General features: G+C 56.7%; 1 protein-coding gene across 1 annotated transcript; it reads right to left on the bottom strand.

Moving 5' to 3' along the window:
- Window positions 1–1,713: 1,713 nt before the first annotated feature.
- TRPM4 (transient receptor potential cation channel subfamily M member 4) lies at window positions 1,714–23,487 on the bottom strand. The gene is made up of 23 exons (XM_031961741.1): window positions 23,422–23,487; window positions 23,122–23,302; window positions 22,546–22,709; window positions 22,089–22,272; window positions 21,947–22,003; window positions 21,646–21,797; window positions 21,269–21,560; window positions 20,826–20,977; window positions 20,005–20,103; window positions 19,487–19,765; window positions 17,858–17,970; window positions 17,635–17,712; window positions 17,109–17,549; window positions 16,569–16,701; window positions 16,260–16,434; window positions 15,930–16,107; window positions 14,701–14,897; window positions 14,483–14,618; window positions 14,249–14,321; window positions 13,949–14,140; window positions 2,798–2,876; window positions 2,259–2,472; window positions 1,714–1,927 (listed from the first exon to the last, which is right to left on the bottom strand). The coding sequence occupies exons 3-23, from the start codon at window positions 22,696–22,698 to the stop codon at window positions 1,714–1,716; spliced, it is 3,591 nt and encodes a 1,196-aa protein (XP_031817601.1). The 5' UTR covers window positions 22,699–22,709; window positions 23,122–23,302; window positions 23,422–23,487.
- Between the last annotated feature and the right edge of the window lie 3,776 nt (window positions 23,488–27,263).

Raw genomic sequence — 27,263 nt, 5'->3', positions numbered from 1 at the left:
AACAGCAGGAAATTCAGGAGGGAGGTGGCCTTCAGCAAAAAGTAGGAACTACCCGGGAAATTAGAATTGTCGACCTGTTTAAAAAACAAGCTGCAGGCTGGGGAGATTCCCAAGTTCCATCCTAGGCAGTTTCTGTCTTAATGTTCATGATGCTGGTGGTCCTCAAGTTGTTGAGAAAAAGGAATATTTTAGAGGAAAAGAAATGTCATGTGAGCACTTAAGTCAGTTAATTCTTACTTTGCTGAGTAATGATTTATACCGTTCATCTTGGAGCTAAGTCGTTTAGGTTTTGATGGCTTCCGAGGGTAATTAGTCATAGTTTTCCAGGGTTTCTTCTCCCAGATTGATATTCTTGCAATGATAAATTGGGACATCTTTTGGGGGTCTCAATTCTTCCCCAGCCCCCCCTCCCCGGGTCCGGCCCCAGCCAAACTGAAACCTGAGCAGGATGTGTATTCTGAAGATCAAGGTCACTCCCCGAGTCCCAGAGGTCATCAGAGTCTTGAACTTTCTCCTGCCACTGGATCCCAATGACTGGAGGAGAGAATCGGGCTGATGGCTTTTCAGCTCAGTTTCACTTAAATCCAATTCATCCCCCTGAGATGTCACCGGTTCCCTTGGAGGACAAAGGATGAACAACACTGTTTCCCCAATGTGACAAGGAGTATTTTTTCTACAGATTCGCACTCCTATTTCAAAGACATGTCATACCTATAGTGCATACTTAGAAAAACCAACTGAACACTCACCTCAAATGTGACAACGGGTCTATCAACGAACAAGGAGAATTCAGAATCCTAACGGCCTGGAAGGGCTATTTAACAACAAACGAGCTAAAACTGAGAAGTACTTGAGAAACACTGATTCCCGCACTCATAGTTTTGGAAAGTGAAGGGTCGCAGGAGTTAATCTCATTCCAGGTTCACATGGAATCCAGTGAAAGGAAGGTCAGTTCAAGGACTTGGACTCAGGAGGGAGATGAAAACCTTCCCTCCGATGCTCATTGCCTCGATGGGATGTTTGCTTTCTTTCTAATTCCTTCTTCCTCTGCAGCTCCGAGGATGTGGCAAAGACGTCTGCACCATGGACCGGGAACCCCCAAGCTGTTACATCATTGTTATCTGTTGTTTTCTATTCCTTGAAGATCTCTTTCACTAGTTGCCCGTGTAGCAGGATCTGTCTTTAATCTTCCTAGAGAAACAGGGAGACGGCACGAACCAAAGTACTTAATAAGTAAATGTTCATGGACTCCTAATGGTTTGTTCTTTAACCCTGGCCCTTCCTGATGGTTTGTGTTTAGTTTTACAGATACTGTAGTTGTTACAGAGTATAAATGGTATCTGAGGATAGATCACCTTCTCCCTTTGGCAAATTATTATCCAAATATTTAAATGTTTGGAGAACGAGTTAATCTAAATTTTAAGAAAGAGTTGGTCTCCATCCAACTCCAAAGGATTCTGGGAAGATGGAGGAGTAGGTTGATAGATTTCAAGCTCTCCAATTTTCCCCACAAATAGAACTAATTTGTGCTTCAGAGTCAACATTGACTGGGGAAAAAATCAAGATTTGGGGCAGAACGGGTCCTCCTGGTACGACTAGCAGATCTGAAAGAAGATCCCTGGCCAGGGACTAATCCGGCTGAACCACAAGCCTCCGGCTAGCTTCCCACAAACCCCAGTGGGGACCCTGCAGCTCACTGGGTGTGGCACAGCCTCAGCAGGAGCCAGAGACTTTCATCCGCTGGTCTGTCTGTGGAGTCGGGCCCGGTCTGAGTCCAGGAAGACTGAGTGAGCTGGATGGAGTGGGAGCGCCGGGGCTATGTTGCAGGGACTCGGTCGTGGGCCGGAAGGAGCCAGCACAAGCAGGGGCAGGGGCGCAGCTGGATGTGGACACTTGCGGGGGGGGTGGGGCTCTTGGTTTGGGATTCCTGGTCATGACGAGGAGAAAGCTTAAGGGAAGCCAGGGCATCCCCATCCCCACCCCACAATTAGAGGTGCTTACATTAATACTTCATATTAAAAAAAAATCAATCAGCAAAGAAGCTGATCCTATTCCAACTGAGATTTTCAAGAAGGAGGGTGCACTGCTCACACAAAAGCCGACTGAACTTATATGGCAAGAGATGTTGCAGAAGTCCAGGATGCCTTCAGTGTTTGTCTCTCTAAAGGTTAAGAGCAGATTTTGTAAGCCTATTCTTTTTTCTATTATTTTATTTGTAAATCTGTTCATTGTAAAGAAAAAATTTGTCCTGTGACAACCACGGAGGCTCCCAGTCATTGGGGGCAAAGATCTTGCCAGTGCCCACCTGGGTAGGTGGATCCTCCGCCTGGAAGATGGCCGACCACCTGAGGACCAATATGGCTTCAGAAAGGACCGAGGGACGGCCGAGATGGCGCCTGCTGCCCAGCGGCTCCCAGAGAAAGGCCAGGAGCAGCTCGGGGGCATCTAGCCAGTCCAGCGGCTCGTAGAGAACTGAGGCAAAATGGGGACGCCTGGAGAAACTCGTCAGTATTTTGCATCAAGTTCCATGGGTGCCCCCGGGTCTGGACAGTGGTCCGTCCTCATGAGCTTTCCCAGTCATCAAGGGTGTGAAACCAGGCTGGGCACCAGCTCCTGGGCTTTCAGAGGGAGGTTTCAACCATGTTGTCAAAGGCCTTCGATGCGGACAAAGGCATGTTAAAGTCACTGTGGGTAATGATTTAATGTGAAACAGCCCCAAGCCACGACTCCAGCAGGCGAGGATCCCCGTCCGGGAACCATCCATTATAACAGATCTGAATGCTGGGTCCAAACTCACTGGCCTTGGCAGGACCCAGGGATACACACCCTGATAATGCAGTTGTCACAGTGCCCGAGGGCGTTCCTTGTCCCGGAGACTGGAGGAAAGTGGGATGAGGAGGAGATATTGGACCCGACTCTAGGCTCTCTGCTTTATCCACTGCACTAGTTGCCTAAGGAACCATCATGTTCCTTAATCTGGGGGACAGTCTGTAAATTATTTCTAGACTCTGAGGAAAATTAATATTGTGTCATATTATTTAACGAAAGGCAGCTAAGTGGTACATTAGGTAGAACTCTGGGTCTAGAGTCAGACAGCCTCATCTTCCCGAGTTCGAATCTGGCCCCAGACTCTCACTGGCTGTGTGACCCTGGGCAAGTCACTTAACCCTGTTTGCCTCCAACTGTAAAATGAGCTGGAGAAGGACATGACAAACCAGAATCTTTGCTCCAGATAGTCTCAGAGAGTTGGACAGGACTGAAACACCAAAAAGTTATTTAATGACCAATTCATCCTCCTTATTCTGAGGGGCAGGCAGTTCAGCCCCAAGGGCCATAAAACTGAGTATCCTCTGCTTGGCGATCCCTCTAGCTCTGTAAAAAAAAAAAAAAGGGGGGGGGATGGGGAGAAAGCACCAGTTTGTACCAAATATCTACTTGTGATGGCAAAGAAATGGAGGCTGAGGTGACGTCCATCACCAGGGAGAGCTGAACAAGTCATGGCCGGGGATCAGAAGGTGAGCAGGCGGATTTCAGAAAAACCTGGAAATGTCATGGCGATGGGTGCAGAGATGGGAGCGGAAGCAGAACAGCAAAGCCAGGAACAACAGGACTCCATGGGATCCCCTTTGCAGACAAGACAATGATCCAAGATAATTCCCAAGGAGTTGGGATGGAAAATGCTATCCACGTCTGCAGAGAGAGTACTGACGGAGTCTGATGTAACCTACTAGTTCTTATTATTTTGTTCTAAGACAATTGGGGTGAAGTGACTTGCCCAGGGTCACCCAGCAGGAAGTGTTAAGTGTCATATTTGAACCAGGTCCTCCTGACTTCAGGGCTGGGGCTCTATCCACTGTACCCCCTAGCTGCCCCTTTATTTTTTCACGGTTTTTTCCCCCCTTGGGTCTGGGTCTTCTTTTACACGTGATAATATAGTAATACGTTTTGCATCATTAAACATGCAAAAAAATGCTTCCTATCAGGGAGGGAGGAGAGGATTTGGAACTCAAAATTTAAATAAGTGAATGTTAAACATTGACTTTACCCGTAATTGGAGAAAAATAAAATATGACTTTAAGAATAACGCCATTCTGGCCCCATGACCCACCCAGCCAAGGGTCCCAGGTGGCAGTTCCTGTTGCTTTTGCCCTGGGCTCCCCCCAAAGTTAGGGAGCAGCGGCCGGGCCTTAGGGCCTTAGGGGCATTGGTGGCTGGGCAGACACCACTTTTCTTAAGGACAAAAGTGCCCAGAAAGGGCTGCCCCCCCCTCACTCCAGGGCCCTGCGCCCCCCTCGTGGGGTCTGGAGGAGACACTAGTGAAGCAGGGTGACCTTGGGCTTGGGCCGCTCCCTCGTGCTCGGGCCTTTGGGCACTCATTCTATGGGTCAGTAAACACGGACCGGGCACTGGCTTTGTGCCAGGCACTGGGCACGTGGAGCAAGGCAGGGAGAGCCCGCTCTGTGCCCGAAAACAGAGAACTACAAACAAGGCATAGGGAGAGTAAAGGGGCCTGGTCCCTAGAGGAAGGCCCTGGGATTAAGGCGGGGGGGGGGGGGGGTCTCTGCTCAGGGAGAGACGCTGGCTGGCTCTAGAGGTCAGGAAGTGCGGGGGGGAGGGGGCGGGCAGAAGATGGCAGGTTTCCCATGGGGGGTACAGGACCTCGCAAAGGGGCTGGAAGGGCTGTCCAAGCCAGACAGGATTCTACATCGGATGGGGGGGGCGGCGTACTGGAGCTTGTGGGGGGGACGTCGACGTGGCTCTGAGGGGCAGGTTCATGGGAGCCGCCCTCTCTGATTCACCCCTTTCACGGCTGCCAGAGTCCAATGGGTGCAGGCTCTGACTCAGGGGTCTCGGCCGGCTAGGAGGATGGGCTGCGTGTCAGGGCCGGAGCCAGTTAGGTATGAGCGAAACCCTGCAACACCCTGGCCTCCCCTCAACCCCCCTAGGCCTGCGCACTGATTCAGGAAACCAGTTTTGTTTCTCTGCCCTTTAAAAACAAGGTGATTGTCACCACAACTAAGGAAGGATTAGTCCAAGGCCCGCCCTTGTAAGGCATGTGGCAAGGGCTTAAGGGCCGCCCCAGATAGAGATACTTTCTGGGGGATCCCGGCCTCAACTGTCCCAGATGCAGGAGCTGGATTGCCTTTTATCCCCCTGAACACGGCGCACAACCCAGGAGTCACATGACCTTGCACCCCCTAAAGGTGACCCCGCATCCAGGAGCTGGATCACCCTGTACCCCCTAAATGTGGCCCCCATTCTAGGAGCTGGATCGCCCTGCACCCCCTAAATGTGTCCCCCATTCTAGGAGTTGAATCACCCTGCACCCCCAAATGTGTCCCCCATTCTAGGAGCTGGATCACCCTGTACCCCATAAATGTAGCCCCCATTCGAGGAGCTGGATCATCCTGCATCCCCCTAATGGGGGCTTCTTTCATGACCTGGGATTGGGGCTTCCTTGTCCAGCGCCACGCTCGCCAGCGGTCAGTGCCAGGACTTGGGCCAGGCCAGGACCCACCGCGATCCTTAGCCCTGTTTCCTCTGTCCTGAAGAGTCTAGAGCAGCTTCTTGCATTTTTTCCGTTCCAGAAATTTTTACTGCACACCAGGGAGAGAGAAATGTAAATAAATATTCACATCAAACACTCACTGATAGTAAATCGACGATTATTTTAAAACAATCCTTTGCCATAATTTTACCATTTATTTAAGAGGAAAGCAAATGAGCACACGGATGAGATGGATGCACTTGTTTATTTTACATAAGGAATTAAACCTCGGTGGAAGATTTGATATTTTTTAGCGTTGCCAGATTTTTACGACCCCCATAGTGGATCACAACCCACAGTGTAAAAAGCTTTCTTCTAGAGGCGCCGGGAGCGTGGTGGGGTTTGAGGGGATTCAGTTTATAGGAGGGTGCTGGGACTTTCTCTCCCCTTCCCTGCTCTGGAGGTGTGCAGGGCTTGGAGGTGACCTCCAAGGGTCATAAGCCTCGGAGGGGAAACCCCAGCAGTCCTGGAGAGCAGCCCTGCCCTCCCTCCCAAACAGGGGCCCCTCTGCAAGGTACCCCCCACTTCTCAGGAATGGGCATGGGCATGGGTGTGGGCAGGAGGGGGGATAACCAGCCACTTTCGGCAGGTATCAAAGGCATTGAGGTTATTCCTCAACCACTGAACTCCTGCCACTTTCTCCCTATGCCCTTGGAGTGTCTCCTGGTCATGGCTATTCGGTATGAAAACAGAAATTACAATAACTTGCACTTAATAGCAATTTCAGATTTACAAAGCATTTGAAATATGCATATTTCATATATATATATATATTTATAGAGAGAGAGAGAGAGGTCCTCACAACATCCCTAGGAAATGTGCTGTTATTAACCCCATTTTACAGATGAGAAAACTAAGATTGAGACTGATTCAGCATATTTACATAAAGTCACAGAGGGATTAAACAAAACTGGGAAGACGTATATGAACTGATGCAAAGTGAAGTGAGCAAAACCTGGAGAAGATTGTACAGAATAACGGCAAAAATTAAGAATGATTAGCTGATCAAGTCAACGGGCAATTCCAAAGAACCCTTGATAAAAAGTCCTATCTGCCTCCAGAAAGAAAACTGATGAATTCTGAATGCAGTTTGAAGAAGGCATACTTTTAAAGAAAACCTTTCTTTTTACTGTTTATATTGTTTGTTTTCTTTTGCAGCATGAAAATATAAAATATGTTTTGCATGACTTTACATGTATAATAGATGAATTGCTTCTCAAGGAGGGGAGAGGGGTAGAAGGAAGGGATTTAATTTGGAATTCAAAAATTTTTTAAATTATTGTTAAAAACTTTTTCATGTAATTGGGAAATAGTTAACAAAATAAACAAAAATTGTTTTTTAAATATAGTCATGGCTCCCCATGCTAAGGATCTCAGTTCTCAAATTACATGCAAACTGTTTTAAATTGTGACCTTTTAAGATTCTTTTTTGCCTTCAGATTCTGAGACTGGATCTTCCTTTCTCAGTCGAACTAAAAGTACAGTTTCTATATCACGGGACACTGCTGAATCCACAGTACGCTGGAAGCAGCACCTCCTTGTCTAATCAGCCAGTTCCTAATGGTCGGGCGTACAGTTTCAGGTGTCTTCAGGTTCAGAATGCTGGCTGGTACCTGGAGACCATCAAAGAAAGGCAGCAGGGGAACTTTAGCTTGTCAGCCATTGCCCTTAGACTGATACTTGGCCAGTGCAAATTGGGGTGCCCTAGTGCCCAAAGGTGGGGTGTTGAGCCTGATGAGATGAATTTGCTCCGGTTCTCTGTGGCCTGCTAGTACTTCATTCACTGCCCTGTTTCCTCAGACCCTGAATATGAAGAGGCCCTCGGAGCCCTCTGCTTCCCCGGGGGCTCTCGGCTCCCTTGCCAACACCCAGAGGACCCCGTTCCATCCCATCTTCTCCAGAAGGCCGCCTTTCATCATGTTCACACCCTCACCATTGCCCACAAACCTAACAGTGTCTCCTCCACTCTCACAAAACCTCCACTTGAGCATTCCATCCCCATTCTTTTATTTTTAAAGCTTTTTTTTATTTTCAAAACATATGCATGGATGCTTTTTCAACATTAACCTTGCGAAACCTTGCGTTCCCATTTGCCTACCCCATTCCCTAGATGGCAAGCAATCCAGTATATGCTAAACAGGGTATAAGTACACTCCACCCCGCTTCTTGTGCCATCTCTGTTCTCCTGGTTATACTAAAGTGCTTGGGAAAGCTTCCTACAGCAGCCTCTTCTCTCATTCTCTTAATTCTCCTGGGTTTTCAACACCATCACTTCTCCAGGAGGATTCTGCAAAGTCCCTGATGGCCTCCTCTGGCCAGATCCAATGACCTTTCCTCCAGCCTCATTCTCCTGAGCTGCTTCTGCCCTTGACACCTCACTGCCTTCTTCCCCTTGCTCCTGTCCCCTGTTTTTATGTCCCTCTGCCCCATTCTTTTATCTGGCTGACTACTCCTTGTTCGCCTTGGCTGGGCCTTCAGCCCTGCCATGGCTGCCAACCAGGACCCTCCCCCCCCCCCGACTTCTTTTTTCCATCTGGAACCCACTTGGGGATCTCTTCACTCCCACGGACCCCCGAGGCCGACAATTCTCAGATCTGCTCATCCTGCCCCAGTCTCTGTTCTGGCTTCCACTCTCACATCCCTACCTGCCTTTCATCTCTTATTGCTGAAGGTAGCATTTCTAGCACAACATTAAATAGTAATGGTGACAGTGGTTAACCTTGTTTCACCCCTGATCTTACTGGGAATGGTTCCAGTTTATCCCCATTACATCTAATGCTTGCTGATGGTTTTAAATAGATGCTCCTGACTATTTTAAAAAGTCCATTTATTCCTATCCTCTCAAGTGTTTTTATTAGGAATGGATGTTGGATTTTATCAAATGCTTTTTCGGCATCATTGAGATGATCATATGGTTTTTGTTAAATTGGTTATTGATATAGTCAATTATGCTAATGGTTTTCCTAATAATGAACCAGCCCTGCATTGCTGGTATAAATCCTATGTGGTTATAGTGTATTATGCTGGGGATGATTTTCTGTAATCTTTCTGCTAATATCTTATTTAAGATTTTAGCATCAATATTCATTAGGGAGATCGGTCTATAATTTTCTTTCTCTGTTTTCAGCCTACCTGGTTTAGGTATCAGTACCATGTCTGTCTCATAAAAGGAATTTGGTAGGACTCCTTCCTTCCCTATTTTTTAAAAAAATAGCTTATATAGCAGTGGGGCTAATTGTTCTTTAAATGTTTGGTAGAATTCACATGTAAATCCATCTGGTCCTGGGGATTTTTTTTCCTAGGGAGTTGGTTAATAGCTTGTTCTATTTCTTTCTCTAAAACGCCTACCTGCCTTAAAAGCTCCGGTTGAGCTTTTAAATTCCGCTTGGCCAAAGCGGACCACCTTCTCCTTCCCTCCGAGCCCCCTGGGGCTCCCCAGCTGCCCTCTGACTCTGGAGGATCCAGTGCCGGGCTGGTCATCCCCATCCGAGGGCCCGATCTCAGCAACACCTCAGGAAAAAGTTTTGCAAAAAGGCTCCCTTTTCGCCTCTGAAAAAACAAGAGCTCCTCAAAGGCAGAACCTTTTCTTTTCCTTAAAATATACTATTTTATTTTCTCCCATTGACACAGTTCTTGAACATTTTTTAAAAGTTTTGTGTCCCTGATTCTATCCTTCCCTCCCGCTTTTGTCTCTTTTTGTATCCCCAGAGATAGCGTGGTGCCTAGCACATAGTAGGTGCTCAGGAAATGTTTATTGTGACTAGAAGGCTGCCCCCTGCTGGTTCAGGCCCCCAGACCCTCAGCCTTCAGTGGACTGGGCTGGGCGGGGGTCTCCCAGGATCAGGGCTCTGTGGGATGCAAAGATCCAACTCAAAGTGACTGCACAAAGGCGGGACCCACGGGAAAGGCCCTTTCTCTCCCTGGGGCAGGCCCTCCGCCACAAAGTCCGGGCTGGGAAACCCATTTCACAGAAGTCCGAAGTGCAGTGTAAGCTGAGGTTCACAGAACCTTGTCCGCCCCCATCTCCCGGGAATCCTTCTTCTACCTTTGGCCTCTCTGGGATTTGTCTCTGGGACGTGCGGGCTTTGGGGCTGGGTCTCGGTTAAGCAATAATGTTTAAAAGAAGGGGGTCATGGGTGAGGAGTCGGCACTGCAGGAGGGTTAAAGGTCCCTGTCGCCAAGCTGGGCCCGAGGGCCCCTGGCTGCTTCAGGTTTTCCTCTGTCAGGGACGAGCAGAGACTCCTGGGGCGGCAAACCTCAGCCGACTCCTCTAAGCAGACCAGTGAAGGTCCGGGTCCTCTCTCAGATGTCGCTTTCTCCCAGAGTCCGACGACTGGACAAGACCTTGGCTGAGTCTTGGGCTACTCCAGGTTATGTGGGAGAAATCCTCAGCTTCCCCTTTCACTCAGGGCTCGCCCGTCTCCACCGCACTGAAAACGGAGTCCCTCACGCCCAGATCTGAGCCCTTCCCCCCCATTTGGGGTGCTTTCCCTGGCATCCCCCAAACCTGGAACGTGCCCCCTCCCCCTGCTCTGGCTTTTGTGGCCCCTTCCCTTTCCCACAAACCTCCAGAAAGGGCCCTAACCCTGGTAATTCCAGGTTTCACCTCAGTTAATTATTTCCTATCTCTATTGTGTTTAGCTCACAAGTTCCCAGCAAGCTGTCATCCCAGGAGGGCTTTCACCTTTCTTTTCTGGGCCGGGCACACAGGAGGTGCCTAATACATGCTGATTGGCCATTTGGGCACACAGAAGGTGCCTAATGCATGCTGATTGGCCTCCCGGCTTTGTACAAACTCACTGATTTTATTCTGATCACAGTTTTGAGTGCTGGCTGCCTCTCACTTTCCCCCTTGGTCCATGGTTAATATTTGGGATCCCAAAGCCAGGGAAAATCAGTGGGCTTCTGGGGAAGGATGGCAAGGGCACCCCTGGGGCCCACCTAGCCCACCTGGGGCCCCAGAGGCAGCAGGCTCCCAGCCGGCCCCCAGTGGCCCTGCTAGCTTTGGCCAGTGCCTAGAGCGGGCGGCGGTGGTGTTGATGACAAGCGTACGGCGGTTTTGCTGGTTTTTCTTGACGGCGTTTGGTGTGGATGGTGACGGTGGTAGAGATAATTTTGTGTTTATGGCAGATGGGGAAGCTGAGGTATAGTAAATGTTTGGAGGTGAGATGTTTTGTATTGTGGTGAAAGTGGGAGTGGTTTGGCGTAAAATGGAAAGAAGAAATGGAGGCGGGGTGTTAAAAGAGCTTTTGTGGGGAGGGGATAGTTTTTGCTTTGCTTTTGTGGTGGGGTGAGGGAGTTGTGTTTTGGAGTGGCGGGAGCTGTGTTTGTGTGTTTGTGGGGTGTTTGTTGGTAGTGGAGTGGTTTTGGTGTGCATGTGGAAAGTGGGGCGGGGTTGCTGGGTGTATTTTTGTGTGTTTGGGGAAGGGGTGTGGAGGTGTTTGTAAGTGTGTTTTGGGAGAGTGTTTTAGGTTTGGTTTTAGATTGTTTTGCTTGATGGGGTGGTTTTTCTTAGATGTTTCTTTCTACTGTTTTTATTGTTTTACTGTTTTTTGGGATGTTTCTTACGGTTTTAGATGTTTCTTACGGTAGATTGTTTTTTTGGGATGGGATGGCTTTTAGATGTTTTTCTTTTAGATGTTTTTCTTTTAGATGTTTTTTTAGATGTTTTTCTTTAGGTTATTTTTCTTTCTTTAGATGTTTTTCTTAGATGTTTTTCTTGGGAGCTGTTTTCTATTTGTTTTGGGGATGTTTTTGGCTTTTTAGATTGTTTTGCTTGTTTTGGGGATATTTTTCTTTTCAGATGTTTTTTCAGGGTGTTTCTTTCTTTTGGGGAGCTGTTTTCTTTTTTAGATGTTTTCTTTTTAGGGGATGTTTTTCTTTCTTTCTTAGATGTTTTTTCTTTAGATGTTTTTCTTGATGTTTTTTTAGGTGGTTTCTTTGTATTGTTTTTCTTAGAGCTGTTTTTCTTTTGTAGATGTTTTCATTTTGCTTTTGGGATGTTTTGCTTTTAGATGTTTTACTGTTTTGACGGAAAAGGCTGGAAACAAGAGCATTTTTGGGTGGCTGCATTGGGGTGGGTGTGAGAGTGCGTGGTGAGAAGGCTGCTGCGGCTTTGTTTGGGAGTGAGGTGATTTAAGTGTTTCGGTGGAGTGAAATGTGGGTGTGTTAGTGTGAGTAAAGGGCTTTTTGGGGTGAGTGTGATGAGTGGTTTTTGATGTTTTTGGTGTGGCGGGGTTTTAGGGGAGTGTTGTTTTCTATTTGGTAAATGGGTTGGTGAGAAATTTCTGCTTTTGTGGTGGTTGTAGTATTTTGGTGTTTAAAGGTCTGGGTGGAAGTTGTGGAGTTTCGTTAGTAGTGTGAGGTTGGAGTTGTTTTTGTGGTGTTGAAGTGGCTGCTTGGGATTTTTTAGGTTTGTTTTGTTGTGAGGTGGTTTGTGTTTTGGTGTTTTTTTTTAGTGTTGGGTGCTGGGCGTTGGGGAGATGCGTGTAGGGTTAGTGTTTTTGAGAGGGGTTAGGGGTGTTTGTGAATATGTGGGGTTTTTGCTTGTGAGGGTGGTTTGTGATGTTTGATGATGGTGTTTTAGAGCGGTGGGAGGGGTTGGGATGTAGTAGGGAGGTGTTTCAAGTTGTTTTAGGGAGTTTATTTTGTGAGACGTTGAGTGTATGGAGTATTTTTGGTGGAATGTAGTGGGGATTAGTTTTCTGTTTTTGAATGGTGTTTTTTTTACGTAGTTTTTGTTTTTTATAGGGAGTGGAATTTGCTGGGCTTTTACGGCTTTTGGATTTTTGGGCCATTTTTTTGGTGCTTTCTACGGGGTTTCGTGTTTGGGTGAGTGCTGGCGGGGTGGCTTGCTGTGTTTGTGGCTGGGCATGTGGGCATATGCCAAAAAGCTGTGGAAATGGCCAAGTAGAAAAGATGGCTAGGGGGTGTAGGTGTGGGATGGGGTGGCTAATAGTGAGAGTGTGTGGTTGGGTTTCTGGGAGTTTGTTTTGTTTCAAGTTGTTTCTAGTGATGTAGTGTAGGTGTGAAAGCGGGAATGGCTTTAGGGGTGTTTTGTGTTTTTCTGTGTTTAGAGTGCAGAAAGGGAAATAGAGAATGGTGGAGTGTTGCATTTTGCTTTTTTCTTTCTGGGCCAGGGAGAGGGTGGGGTTTTGTTTTTAAAGTGAAATTGGAGTGTGGCTATGTGTGTTTGTGCTTTTGCTGGGGCGGTGGGGTAGAGATGCATTTGTGTGTTGCGAATGCTATGTTTGGGAGTAGGGAGTTGGCGGTGGGTTTGGAAACTGTGATGAACAGGTGGTGTTTTGCTTAATTGCTTTGGTATTGCTGGAGTTTCTCGTTTTGATTGGGTTTGCGATGTTTTTGCTTAGTTTTGATAGTATGTTTTTCTGTTTTTCGTTTTTGAGAGTTTTTGTTTTTGGATTGCCATGAAAGTGGGATGTTTAGTGCGTAGTGAGTGTTGGTGTTTTTGGTGTGTGGAGGTTGAGATGGCAAGTGGCAATGTTGGCTGGGATGAGGGCGGGAGTTACGGAGCGTGTGTGTTTTTCGTTGTGTTTTACATAAGTGGGAGCAAGTGTTGGAGTTTCGTGAGTGTTTTTCGTGTGAGTGTAGTGTTGGAGGGTGTGGTGTTTTCTCAAAGTGAGTGGTGTGATGTGATGGGTGGGTGAGCTTTTGGTTTGCTGTGGTTGCTGCTGGGTGAGAAGGGATGCGGGAGTTTTATTTTTGTTTTTTGGTGTGTGGCGGGTGGTGGTGTGAGAGTGTGTTGGGGGGGTTGGGCGTGGGGTTGTGATGCATTTGTGTGAGCGAGGGATGGTGACGGTATTATGGGATAATGCTTGGGTTTTAAATAGAAGTTTTGTGTGTGTTTTTGTGTTTTTTGGGAAGGTAGAGGAATGCAGGTATTTTTGGGGTTTTGCATTGGCGGGAGTGTTTTATGTTTTAGAGTGCATGTTTTTAGAGCTAGGTGTAGTGTTTTGGGTGGTTACGGCAGTGCTGGTTTTGGCCATGTTTGTGCCTTTTGTGTTTTATTCTTGCAGTGAGGGTGTTTTTGGGCGGTAATGGTTTTGTGTTTTTGGGATATTGGTGGGGTTTTGAGGGGTTTTGGGGTTTGGGTGGACGTGTTTTGTTTCTGCGCTTGGGGGCATGTTGTGTGTGAGCTATGTTGGGATAGGGGAGATGGTGGTGGTTTTGGGATGGATGGGTTTTGGGAGGGGTTGTGAATGGGGTATTTTGAGGGAGGTTTTCTGGGAGGGGAGGGGTTTTTCTGATGGGGAGGTTTAGAGGGAAGTGGGGGTGTTTTGTGTTTTGGGTGTTTGGTGATGTGGGAGTTCTTTCGTCTATCTTTAGGGGTTATTTGGTGAGAGATGAAGGCGTAGGGGTGTATCAGGGAGAGAGGGATACAGGAGTACGGAGACTTCCAGAGGGACATGGAGGTTGTAGGACAAGGACGGGGAGGAAGAAGCCGGGGCTAAGAAGGGCAGGGGCAGTTGGGACTTTGACCGGGGTGAGTGGGGGCGGCTCCGCTGGCAAGATCAGCTGGGACTGTTTCAGCGCCTCCACCACCCAGCTGAGGAGCTGGCTGCAGTGACGGACCTGGAGGGAGGCTAGGTCAGGAGAGCCCAGACGCACCCGGCCCCCTCCCTAGAAACCCCCTCCCCAGCTGCCCCCAGACCCCCTCTGCCCCCGCCCTTCACCTCTCACCTCAAGCTCCATGGCCATCAGACGCTGCTGGTAAGCCCGAATCTGACCCAGATGCTTCAGGGCTGTGTCTACCCTGCGTTTGGGAGGGGAGGTGGGGGAGACCAGGGGTCCCCTCAGAGAAGTTGGGGCAGAGCCCTCCCCCAAGATCTGCTCTGTCCTTCTCTTCCTTCCCTTCCTTCCCTTCCTTTCCCTCCCCTCCCCTCCCTTCCCCTCCCCCCCAGGACCCTCCCTCACTTCTGGGACGTCCTCTTCAGCCGCTCCGAGTCGCTCTCCCTCTTGTCCCGGGCTTGGCCCAGGAGGAAGTTCTCCTTCTGCACCGACTCCCAGGTCAGCAGCTCGCGCTCCTCGGCCTGGGTGGCCAGGTACCGCCCTGGGCGGGGAGGGGGGACTCTGAGCGTGGCCCCGGCCCCCCCGGGAGCCCCCCCGCTGGGCCCCTGCCCCCCAGAACTTACTGGAAGCCTCGTCGGAGGCGGGGCGCTGCCGTCGGGGCTGGCGCTGGCGATCCAGGCGGCTCAGCAGCAGGAGGAGGTGGGAGACCACGATGAGGGGCGGGGGCAGCGCCGGGCGGTTGTGGAACTCGCGGATCAGGCCGTAGCGCTGGAACTTCCAGTACTGGTCGCTGTTCCCCTGCACCTTCCCGAAGGTGTGGCTGGGGGACCGACAGGGAAGGGCCTCAGAGACAAGGGGTCCACAGGGAGGGCCGTGAGCGCAGGTTGCGAGGGGGCGAGGGATGTGGTCGAAGCACAAACGTAGGTCACCGCCCCGTGGGTCGCAGGGTCAGAGGTCACTCTCTGAGCAAGCAGTTGGCACGGTGACAGAGAAGCCCCCAAGGAAGAGAAGGGGTCCGCGGGCCGTGGACATTTTGGTTCCACACAGAACGTCTCGGGTTTCAGGGGGTTCTGTGTGAGGGTCCGTGGGCACGTAAAGGGGGCAGCTCGGAGAGGGCTCCCAGCAGAGGCTGGGACTTCTAAGGAGAAGTGGGGAAGGGGCAGGGGCAACGGGAGAAGACGCGCAAGGGCCAGGCCCTCGGAGGCCGCTGGGAAGGTCCCAGCCAGTCAGACCGCCTGTTGGGGGGGATGAGCCGGGAGGACCGTCGGTCCTGGACATGGCCGGCACTCACCTGCCTTGCGGTGCTACCAGGGCGTGGGAGCCCCGTGAGGGCACCGGGAAGCACTCACCACCCCCAAAAGGACCGCACAGAAGGACTCGGGGGGGGGGGCTAGCACGATGGCGGGGCCCTCGGAGGGTCTTGGTACAGCGGAGCACTAGGGCTGCCATGAGGGAGGCAGTGTGGCGGAGCGGGGAAACTGAGGCACGGGCCACTTACAGAGACCTGACCTTGTGCGCTGCTTCAGAGTCAGGAGGCACAAAAGGCGACGGACGGGGGGGAGGGTCAGGGGGTCACCGGACAAAGGACAATAGGATGTGTTTGATCAGAGCCTTAAAGAAGGCCCGGGGCAGGTGGATGGAGGATCCGGAGCCGGGTGCTCCCTGGCAGGCCCATGGGGGCAGCGAAGGCTGATGGGGAGCACCAGCCCCGAGCTGGGGGGCCCGGCCAGGGAAAGAGCTCTGGGGGGACTGAAGGGGGGATGGGCAGGGAGAGGAGGCGGCAACGAGAGGGATGTCAGGAGGGGAGCACCTGGGGTGAAAAGTCAGGGGTCAGGGGTCACGGGCCCGGCACCTGAACATGGCGATGAGAAGGTTGAGCAGGAGCACGTTGGCCACCAGCAGGAAGATGACCAGAAGCAGCAACACCAGCCAGTTGGCGTAGACGGAGACGCAGGAGCCGGATGGGCTCCCGAGGGGCTGGGCCCACGAACCCAGTTCCTGCGAGCAGTTGTCCTGCTGCATCAGGGTCACTGGGGGCAGAGAGTCTGTCAGAGGGCTGGGGCCTGGGTGGGGGAGGGGGAGAAAAGGGGGGCCTGGCTGGGGGAGGGGGGAAAGTGGGGGCCCAGGTGGGGGAGGAGGGAAAGGGGGGGCCCGGGCAGGGGGACCACGAGGGCCTGCTCACCGTCCATGTCCTCCTGGGGCACCTGGCCAAAGATCTGCAGGTAGGGCCGGTAAAACACGCGTCTCAGGATGGCAAACAGGTCCTGGTCCTGCGGCCGGAGCAGCCCCTCGGTGGCCACGCCATAGGCCACGAGCCACACGCCCAGGAAGAAGAGGAAGAAGAAGACATCCTTCATCTGCAGGACCGGGAAGGAGGCTGGGGGTGAGCGAGGGTCCGAGAGCCAGCAGCTGCCCCCTGTGTCCTCCCCCTCCCTTCCTCCCCCCACCCCAATCTTCTCCCCTCCCCTGCCTTATCCAGCCCCAAACTCACCATCTTGTTCACGATCACGATCTTGGGTCCGAGCTGCTTATTGACCGTGAAGATGTGCAGGAGGCGCAGAGTGAAGACCATGAAGTCCAGGCAGAGCACGGCCCGGCCCAGCTGGTACAGCCCCGGGGTCAGCCTGCGTGCAAGGGAGGGGAAGCTGCCGCCAGAGAAGCCCCTGCGCCCGGGCCTGGGGAGAGGGGCTCCCCAACAGCGGGAGGACGGGGCAGGGCCCTTAGGGACAGTGCAGTGAGGGGGGGCAGGACCCTTAGTGGAGGTGTGATGAGGGGTCCAGGGCCCCTTGGGGGGGTACAGCGAGGGGGGCAGGGCCCTTAGGGAGGGTGCAGCGAGGGGCCAAGGCCCCTTGGGGGGTGCTGGGAGCCTGGGCTGGGGGCATGCAGCGTCCAGGGCATCAGGGGGCAGGGGCGGCATGGGAGGGGCCCAGGACACCCCCGAATAGTGGGCTTGGCTCGGGAAAGGGAAGGCCGCCCTTGGGGTGCAGACCCCGTCCCCTCAGAGGCCCCGTGACCGGGCGGGCCCACGCACCGGCAGCCAATGCCCAGCAGGAAGAGGCTGAGGGCCACCAGGTCGCACTGGTTCCAGGTGTCGGCCAGGTAGAGGTGCAGCCGCTGGTGCAGGGGCACCTTCTCGGGCTCTGGTGTGGGGCCCCCGCTGAGGGTGCCCCAGCCCCCCGACAGCCCCTGTCGCAGCTCCTCGCACAGCAGCGTGAAGACCCAGGCGTAGAGCAGGAACTCGGTGGCTCCGGGCGCTGTGGGCCGGATCTCCAGCAGCAGCACCCGGGCAAAGAGCAGGAGGAACAGCAGGTAGCTGACCACGTTGCCCAGGAAGACGGTCACCGGTGCCGTCCAGAACTGGGTCCAGCGCCGCAGGCAGCGTGCCCACTGCTGCCGGTCCCGCAGGCAGCTCCAGGCGGCCCTGGGTTGGGTCGGCGTGCCCGTCCCCCGCTTCTCTGAGATGTCCCCCAGCCTGCAGGGGCGGGGGTGAGGCGGCGGTCACCCAGGAGCCCAGTCCCCCACCCACGGGCCCCCCAGAGCCCCCGGCCCAGGCTCACCCCGAGGGGCTGTCCATGGCACCATCGTCCACATTTGGCCCCCACTGTTCTCTCTTCAGCAGCTCCTCCTCCAGGGGTCTGCAGGCGTTTGGTCCAGGGAAGAACAGAGGGAAGCAATTAGGGGAAACTGAGGCTCGGGAGGTCCCGCGGGGACCCGGGGGTGGCTGAAAAGCAGAGACCCTGGGGACAGCGCGGGGGCCCAGCCGGGCGTGGGGAGGCTCACCTAAAGGTGATGAGGTTGGTGTAGATGAAGAGGGGGCAGAAGAAGGTGAGAAGCAGGGCCCAGACGGGGGTGCTGCTGTCCATCTCTCCCCACCACTTCTCCGTCAACAGGGTCTGGGGGCAGGGGATGGGGGTTAGGGCCCCGGGGGTCCCATGGCCCCCAGGGAGGGGGGGCCACTCCCCATGGCACTTCCGACAGAAAATGGGGCAGTTCTGTGAGCCCCCGGCTCTATCTCCAATCCACCCTCCCTGGCTGTCTCTCCTTCCCTGCCTCCACCTCCCCTCACTCAGCTGTCAAAGGCATCTCCGGGTCTCCCAGGGCCGCAGAAGGCCGACCCCCCATGGCCTCCCGGGCCTCACGCCCTGGGTCACCAGCGAGACCGGCCTGCGAGATGCTGCAGCTCTCGGGCTTGAGTGCTTTCGAAGCCCGCCCCGGGCGTTTCCTGGGCCCTCTGATCTCTAAGAGGGGCTACAACGCCGGCCTCCCGCACCAGCCATTCCTTCCTTTCTGTCCCAGAGCCCCCATCGGGGAAAGGGGCTGGAGAAAGAAACCCTGACGGGGCCTCGAAAAGTCGGTCCTGACTCATAAGGACCCCTCCCCCACGGGTGCCCCTGGGACCCTCGCTCCTGCTGGTCCTCCAGGGCCAGCGAGCCCTCCAAGAGTCATGGTCTTCCGAGCCTTGCCTTCTCCCCCATCCTCACCGGCGTCCGTGGAGGCCATTTGTCATTGAGCCGACTTTCTCCGATGACCCCCCACGGGGGCCCAAGGCCGACCATGGGGGGCTCACCCCAATCTAGTCCCAGGCGCTCTGAGCATGGAGAGTCTCTGTGGACCTTTCCGGCTGCTTCCCATCCCACGGTGCCCTCCTCCCCGGCCCGAGGGAGAGCCTGAGCCTTGGGGCCTCCGGGGGCCTGGGCCAGGAGCTAGGCCGCTTCCTCCCAGGCAGGGGGATCTCCTGCTCCTGGTCGTAATCTCGCCCAACGGAAAGGGGGGAATTCTGTTCCAGAGCCCGGCCTTCCAGCATCCGTTTTATTAAACTCAGGCCCTCGAGGCCCCCTGGCCACCGACGCGGCTGTGACTTAGCATGAGACTGTCCTCCCGGAGCAGCTGACTCCACATGTGTCCTCCCCAAACCCCTCTCTGGGCGAGGACCCCGAGGGCCGCAGGCTCGCCCTCACTGCTTCCTGCATCATCCCCTGCAATGCCCCCTGCTGCCCACGTCCTTCACGGTCCCTCAAATTTCCGGTCCCCAGACTCTGGCCTGTGTCCGTCGGGCTAAAGCCCAGCTGGGAAGTGGCCGGAAGGGCTGTCCGTGCCCTCCCCGTGCACAGCCCGCTTCTCTCCTGCTTGCCTTTCCGATCTTAGTGCAAGCTCCCCTTTGAGGCATGGGAAAGGACCCCGGCCCCCGGGCCCAGGAGGCCCCCCCTTCTCTGCCTCTGGGGACCCCGTGGTCCGGCTCTCCCTTTAACTTGCTCCCCGAGCCTGATGCCCCCTGCAGTGTCGGCCGTTTCTCCCCGTCCCTGGTACAGATAATGCAGAGACGGCCGAGGAAGCAGGCTGTGCCCGGGGAAGGGGAGGACCTCCTAGCTCTGTGCCCGGCGGGCGCAGATTCCCCGCGGCGCCATGTACCTGCACCCCATCCTGGGCGAAGAAGGCCCTCGCGTCCCCTTGCGTTGCCAGCTGGAGGCAGGTGGCTCCCCCCCAGATGGAGGACCGGTGCAGGAGCAAGCGGGTGGTCCGGGACTCACTGTTTTGGAGACACTCTGAAAACAGACCTAGGCAAAGAAAAACAGAGGGTGGGGCTCTTCCCTCCACACCAGGGGTCCCCCGATCCCCGGTCCTGGAACCACCAGAATGGGTTGAAGCTCTTTCCTCAGTCTGGGGCTCAGCCAGGGGATCCTCTCCAGTCTCGAGTTTCATGTATGAGTGTCACTGAGCAATTCCTCCTATTCTGATCCTTCATCTCGACCTCGAAATGATCTATGATGAGGTTCCTCAAATCTATCATCAGTCTTGGCTATCCGTCATCGGCCTCCAGGACAATCGGTTATGAGCAAGAACCTCAGGCAGAGTACAGAGAATCCTCCCGAGGACAGAGGGGTCAGAGGCCCCAGAACCCCCCAGACCCCAGGGCCCAAGGCCCAGACCTCCCGATCCCAGAAGACGCCATCCGATCTCGATCCAGAAACAGGGCCCAGAGCGGTATCGATCCAGGGCCTCATCTTGAAGGTGGAGTCCGACGTATGCTGGTCAGGAGTACGATCCGAAAGACTATTCAGAGTGGGCAGGCCCCGACGGATCCTCCCCAGTCTCCCCAATCCTCAGGTCCAACCCAACCTCGGCCCCTCACGCCCTCCCCGACCTACCCCAATCACCGACCTCAGTCGTCCCTTTTGTCCCACCGCACCCTAGTCATGAGGGGTATCCCGAACAGATCGTGTTAGCCCCACCACCCGGCGCCAACGTCCCCCGCCAACGATATCGGCCAACCACGGGGTCTCCGCGTCCCCGCCCCATGGAACCCATCCCGTCCAACCAGGTGCCCAGCCCACAAATCAGAAGCAGAGTCACCCAACCGACCGACTACGACCCCATATCCGTACCCGACTTATTGGTACGACCTAACTGGCCATCTGCCCACCAGAGTCCCTGAGGGATACCCTATGACAACCGCGTACCATCACCACAACCGCATGACCATGATGTGCCACATATGACCGATGAAAATGACCGACCTGCCAGAAAACCATGCCATATGAACGACTAGACTTACAGATACATACCCAGAGATCATCCAAGGACCCGATCAGACAGAAGGAGGGGACATACAGACTGAACCCGATGAGCCAGACAGAATGACTTAAGCAGGGAAGGACGGACACATAGGGAAGAGCAGACCGGGCATGTGGAGATGGACGGAGCCGACAAGGATCCAGAGACCAGAGTGCGCCCATCAGGCCCCACAGACAGACCCCTGTCCACTCATATCCCACCATCCCCCCCCCACCTTCCACTTGATGTCCCCTCGGAAGATCTCGCTCTGCGCAATGTCCACGCGGTTCCAGGTCACGGCCAGGCGTAACTCGTCCATGTATGCGGATGCCTCAGAGCTGCCGCAGGCTGCCGGGGGTGAGAGGGGGAGGGAGGGGAGGATCAGTCCGGCAAAGCAGCGGGTGGGCCTGAGGAGGCGACCGCAGGAAGTGGCCGGTGTTGGGCCCTCCCACACCTCCCGCACAGAAGGCCGCTCCGGTTACTGGGCCGGGGCACTTCAGCAGGGGTTCCATCAACAGCATCATTAACAGCGGCACAGGGAGCGCGGGCACAGAGGGGGCACCTTGGGGTGAGACGCCGGGAGAGACAAAGCGCACAGCGGGGACTGTGGCCTCCTTGGGCAGGGGGGGAGCGCCTCACCCTTCACCAGGGCCCTCAGCACCACAGTCTCGAACTCCTCGGGCCCGTCCTCCGACGAATAGACGGTCAGCATCTCCCGGCGCGTCATGATCCTCTCCACCTGCGCTAGACCCAAGGGAAGGCGCCTGAGCCAAGGCCTTTGTTCCCACGCCTCTGCTGGGCTCGGGGCCCCACGGAGGGGGCAGGCTCTCCTCCTAGGAGTCAGGCTGGATTTTATTCCTACACCTGGTTGGAGTCGGTGGGCGCCTCTGGGGGCTGAGAACCGAATGGCGGAACATTCAGGACAGAGATGCTATTCCAGGCCGTGCAATGGGCAGAGTTCAGTAGTATAGTTCAGTCTGCCTCTCTCTCTCCTCCTGAGCTCTGTGCCTTCCTACTCTGAGCCTCCCTGTGGCCTCAAGATCACCCTTGGGAAAGAAGCGCCGGATCTGTCGGCGATTCCTGCATTGTGGGTCATGGAAGGACGCAGGAGTCTCTTGACGCCGCGTTTCTAGATTCGGCGAGATAGTCGGGTGGCGCTGAACCGCTACTAGCAGGCAAGGTAAAGCGAATAGGGGTGGCGTTTTCTATAAGGTTGGGATGGTGGGTCTTGAAGTTTCCTGCAGTTTCTGGGTTGGGGATTTTCTGTTTACGCCTATCTCTTTGGGTCTTTTTGCTCGGGATTGCCACTATACTTGCAGTATGCTTTCATTTTTGCCACGAGCAGCAGCAGGACGGGGATGTCGATGCCGGTGCCTGAGGGGACAGCGGGAGAGCTCCGAACCACTGCGGCCCCAAGGGGGTGCCCCGCCCCGCCCCCACTCCGGCCTCCGGGGCTCACCGCGAATCCCAGTCTTCTGCCGGGAGATGTAGGACTCCAGCTTGGCCCGGAAGCGCGTCTCGCCCCCGAAGATGCCGTAGGTCCCATCATCCACCAGGAAGAAGGCCGAGTAGTTATAGTCCAGCGGGCACTGGGTGCCGTCCTTCAGGCCCTTCTGCCAGAAGTAGGGGGCCGGGAACACACCCTGGGCCGGGAGGCAGCGTCAGAGCCTCGGGCTCCCTTCTGCTCTCCGGGCTCTGGATCCCCGCCCCCGGGGGGGGGTCCCTCAGGCACAGAGGCAGGCCCCCCTTGGGTGCAGAGTGGCCCCTCCCCCAGGACCCAGTGCTCCCCCCTCCCCCAGGACCCAGCACTCCCCCCTCCCAGGCAGAGGCGGCCCCTCCCCCAGGACCCAGGACTCTTCCCCTGACCCAGAGGGCACCCTCGGGCGCCGGGCTAGGGGTTGGGGGCGGGGCCTCACCTTGGGGTTGATCAGCGTCTCCCAGTGCCGCACCACCCCCCAGGGGGCCACGCCCATGGCCACCACCTTGGTGGAGCCCGAGCCTGCCATGTTGTGGTCCTGCACCGCCACCCCCACGTGCCGGCTGATGCCCATGTGCAGCCCCCCGGTCATGATCCAGGCCCCTGGCGGGAAGAAGGCCACGGGGCCCGGGCTTAGGGCCGGCCGCAGACAGAGCCGGAGACCCGCAGGGACACTCAGAGACACAGAGAGACAGAGACACAGAGAGAGAGACAGAGACACAGAGAGACAGAGACACAGAGAGACAACAGAGAGACAGAGACACAGAGATACAGACACAGAGACACAGACACACAGAGAGACAACACAGAGACAGAGAAGCAGGGACTCACTCGCCCCCAGGGATGCTCTGAGTCATTCAAGGGCAGGAGAGGGCGGGGCTGAAAGGGACTGGGGCACTTCCCCTCCAGCTCCCACTGGACAGCCGGAGTGTCCCCGGGGCCAGAGATGGGGGGATGGGGAGGCCGGCCAGGAGCAGGGGCGGAGCAGGGACTCCCAGGCCAGGAGGCGGCTCACCGGTGCTGAGGGCGGCCCTGACCAGGCCTTGCCGCAGCAGGTCCCTGAGCCAGGGCTGCAGCTTGGAGCCCGGCGAGCCCCCCAGCACAGACACCACCAGGTTGGGGGCCGGGAAGCCCCAGGTGCGGGTGACCAGGGCGTAGGCCGCCGCGGGGTCTGTCCGGTCCGACAGCCGAATGAACTGCTCAGGGAGACAGAGCCGGGCTGCTCACCCTCCCCCTGCTGCCTCCTCTCCCACCCCCCAAGCCCCTCCCGGCCCCTCCCCCCTCCAAGGCCCTGGTCCATGCGGGGCAGCGGCACCTTGCTGAAATTCTGGCTGGTGCCGTGGAAGTCCAGGTCCCGGGGGGCACGGGTGGGCTGCTCGGGTGTGGGCGCCACTGCCCACACAAGGACCATGGCGGCCCCAAGGGGCGGCCCCTCTAGGCCACAAAGGGGTATTCTCCGAACCGCCACACTGGCATCGGCTGCCCCTGCGAGGGGTACAGGAGGCGACCTCGGACACTTGGACTTGGAGACTTGGGGACCCTCGGAATTGGAGACTTGGGGACCCTCGGACTTGGAGACTCTGATTTGGAGACTTGGGGACCCTTGGACTTGGAGAGTTGGAGACCCCCAGACTTGGAGACTTGTGGACCCCCAGACTTGGAGACTTGGGGACCCTCAGACTTGGAGACTTGGGGACCCTCGGACATGGAGACTTGGGGACCCCCGGACTTGGAGACTTAGGGACCCTCAGACTTGAAACTTGGGGACCCCCGGACTTGGAGACTTGGGGACCCCGGAATGGGGAGGATTGGGAACCTAGACCTTGGAGACTTGGGGACCCCTCGGAATGGAGAACTTGGGGACCCCAGATTAGAGGACCTTAGGGACCCTCGAATGGAGACCTGGGACCCCCCTGGACTTGAGACTTGGAGACCCCTTGGACCTTGAGACCCCAGAGTTGGAGAATTTGGGGAAGGACTTTGGAGACTTGGGACCCCCAGATTTGGAGACTTGGGGACCCTCGGACTTGGAGAGTTGGAGACCCTCTGATTTGGAGAAATTGGGACCCCGGATTTGAGACTTAACCTTAGACTTGGAAACTTGGGGACCCCAGATTTGAGACTTGGGGACCCCCTAGATGGAGACTTGGGACCCCCGACTTGGAGACTTGGGGACCCCTCGGAAGGAGAACTTGGGGACCCCCGGACTTGGAGACTTAGGGACCCTCAGACTTGAAACTTGGGGACCCCCGGACTTGGAGACTTGGGGACCCTCGGACATGGAGACTTGGGGACCCCCAGACTTGGAGACTTGGGGACCCTCGGACATGGAGACTTGGGGACCCCCGGACTTGGAGACTTAGGGACCCTCGGACATGGAGACTTGGGGACCCCTGGACTTGGAGACTTGGAGACCCTCGGACTTGGAGACCCTCAGAGTTGGAGACTCTCTGATTTGGAGACTTGGGGACCCCCGGACTTGGAGACTTGGGGACCCTCAGACTTGGAGACTTGGGGACCCTCGGACTTGGAGACCCTTGGACATGGAGACTTGGGGACCCCCGGACTTGGAGACTTGGGGACCCTCAGACTTGGAGACTTGGGGACCCTCAGACTTGGAGACTTGGGGACCCTCGGACTTGGAGACTTGGGGACCCCTGGACTTGGAGACTTGGGGACCCTTGGACATGGAGACTTGGGGACCCCCAGACTTGGAGACTTGTGGACCCCCAGACTTGGAGACTTGGGGACCCTCGGACATGGAGACTTGGGGACCCTCGGACTTGGAGATTTGGGGACCCCCAGACTTGGAGACTTGGGGACCCCCAGACTTGGAGACTTGGGGACCCCGGACCTTGGGAGACCTTGGGGACAGGAGCCCTGATTAAAAACTGGAGACAAGGCCCCACGCCACCGAGCCCACTAACCCCGGGTCCGGGCAGTTCCCCGACGGGAAGAGCCGGGGGCCTGGGATTCCCCGGTCCAGCCTTACCCGGGGCTACTGAGATCGGCCACAAAGGTTGTACAAATTTTCTTCTTGAAGATTCGGGGGATCCACCTCTGGGGAAGGGGTGGGATTGGAATTGGAGCCTGGCAGCCCCCCCCGGACAGTGCCCCGGCTTCCCGGGGAGCCCCTCCCCCAACCCCCATCGGTCGGCACGGGACCCAGACGTCCCAGCCCCCTGGGGTCCGTCCCCTGGTTCTGGGGCCCCCGCGCCGGCCCCGCCCCCTCCCGGGGCCCGGCCCCCGCGCCCTCTGGGGCCCCCGCGCCGGCAGATCCGCCCCCCGGGCCCCCGCCCCCCGCACAGGCCGGGCTCCCGCCAGGGACGTACCTGCGCCTTCCCGGGCCCCTCCATGTCTCGCGGCTGAATCCGCACGGGCCTCGCCCTCCGCGGCCCTGCCCCGCCGGCCCAGAACCGGCTCCGTCACACCCAGCCCTGGCCGGCCGCCTCCGGACCTCCCCCCGGGAGGCGGGGGCGGGGCGAGGCTGCAGAACTCTGCCCCCAGGAGGAGGAGACGCGCGTCGTGCGGGACGGAGCGCGCGGGAGCGCTGCTGGGAGGCAGGGGGCGCTGCGCGAGGAGGGCCCGGGAGGGAGGGAGGGAGGGAGGGGGCGCTGCGCGAGGAGGGCCCGGGAGGGGCGAGAGAGCGCTGCGAGAGGAGGGCCCGGGAGGGAGGGAGGGAGGGGCGAGAGAGCGCTGCGCGAGGAGGGCCCGGGAGGGAGGGAGGGAGGGGTGCTGGCGAGGAGGGCCTGGGAGGGGTGCCGGGGAGGAGGGCCCGGGAGGGAGGAGGGAGGGAGGGGGGCCAAGGAGGAGGGGCCCGGGAGGGAGGGGAGGGAGGGAGGGGCGAGAGAGCGCCTTGGGAGGAGGGCCCGGGAGGGAGGGAAGGGCGCGCCTGTGGCTCCGGGAGGGAGGGGGGCGCTGTAGAGGTGGGCCCTGGAGGGGGGAAAGGGCGAGGAGGGCCGGGGAGGGAGGGAGAGGGGTGGAGAGGGTGCGTTGGAGGAGGGCCCGGGGGAGGGCGGCAGGGCCTGGAGGGAGGGAGGGAAGGATGTAACCGTGGACCCTTGGAGGAGGGGCGCTGGCAGAGGTGGTTCCTGGGAGGGAGGGAGGGAGGAGGGAGGGAGGGGGCGCTGCGCGAGGAGGGCCCGGGAGGGGGCGCTGCGCGAGGAGGGCCCGGGAGGGAGGGAGGGGCGAGAGAGCGCTGCGCGAGGAGGGCCCGGGAGGGAGGGAGGGAGGGAGGGGGCGCTGCGCGAGGAGGGCCCGGGAGGGAGGGAGGGGGCGCTGCACGAGGTGGCCCCGGGAGGCAGGGGGCGCTGCCCGATGGGAGGGAGGGAGTGGCACCATCTCACCCCGGGAGGGAGGCAGGGCGGGGCGCATGGCTGAGATGCCCCAACGGACCAGAGAAATCCGAAAAAGGATGGTCTGGCCCCAGAGAGAGAGGGGGACCTGGGGGAGGCACAGCTGGCGTCTCTGAGGGTGGGGAGAAGGGCGGGGAGGCGCAGAGATGCTGAGCAGCGAGGGAGACAGGGGGGCCGCAGAAAGAAGGCCGGAGGCACTCCCAAAGTCCTGTCTCCTTCTGGGCCTCAGCTTCCCTCCTGGTCCACCACGTTCTCCAACACGGGAGCCTCGCCCTGACTGGCTCTGGGCGCCGCGTTCAGCCGGGGACCAGAGGAGCAGCCTTCCCGAGTGCCCGGGGTGCCGGGCCCTGCGCCTCGGGCTCCACAGCCGGCTCCTTAAGCTCTGAGACCCTGGAGTCAAGGACCAGAAAAACGGCTGAAAAGCACCGTCTGCTGCTTCCAAATCAGAGAGGCGCTTTTTAACAGCTTGGACCCCACACACTTGCACCGCTCCTTGGGGAGGAAAGCCCGCTGGCGTCCCATGAGGCCCGGGGAAGAGCCGCTCCCTCCCCGTTCCCGACTCGTTGTCGCCCCCGCGGGGCGCCACACGAGCCCCCTGGGCCGTGCCAGGGTTTTCGAGGCTCTTTGCCCGGGAGGCTCCTTGGAGCCAAAGGCTGGAGAAGGACCAGCCCGGCGCCCAGGAGAGAGCTGGGAGGGCAGGGCCGGAAGTGGCCCGCTCAGGGCCTCCTGACCCCGCGTCCTGGCTGCGGAGACACCAGTTGTCTCAGAAAGTGCAGAAGGAGACGCAGACGGGGCCGGGCGG

This window comes from Sarcophilus harrisii, chromosome 3 (assembly GCF_902635505.1).
Source record: "Sarcophilus harrisii chromosome 3, mSarHar1.11, whole genome shotgun sequence".
Classification (NCBI taxonomy): domain Eukaryota; kingdom Metazoa; phylum Chordata; class Mammalia; order Dasyuromorphia; family Dasyuridae; genus Sarcophilus; species Sarcophilus harrisii.
Note: the sequence above shows the minus strand (reverse complement) of the source record. Positions and strands in the feature narration are given on the sequence as shown.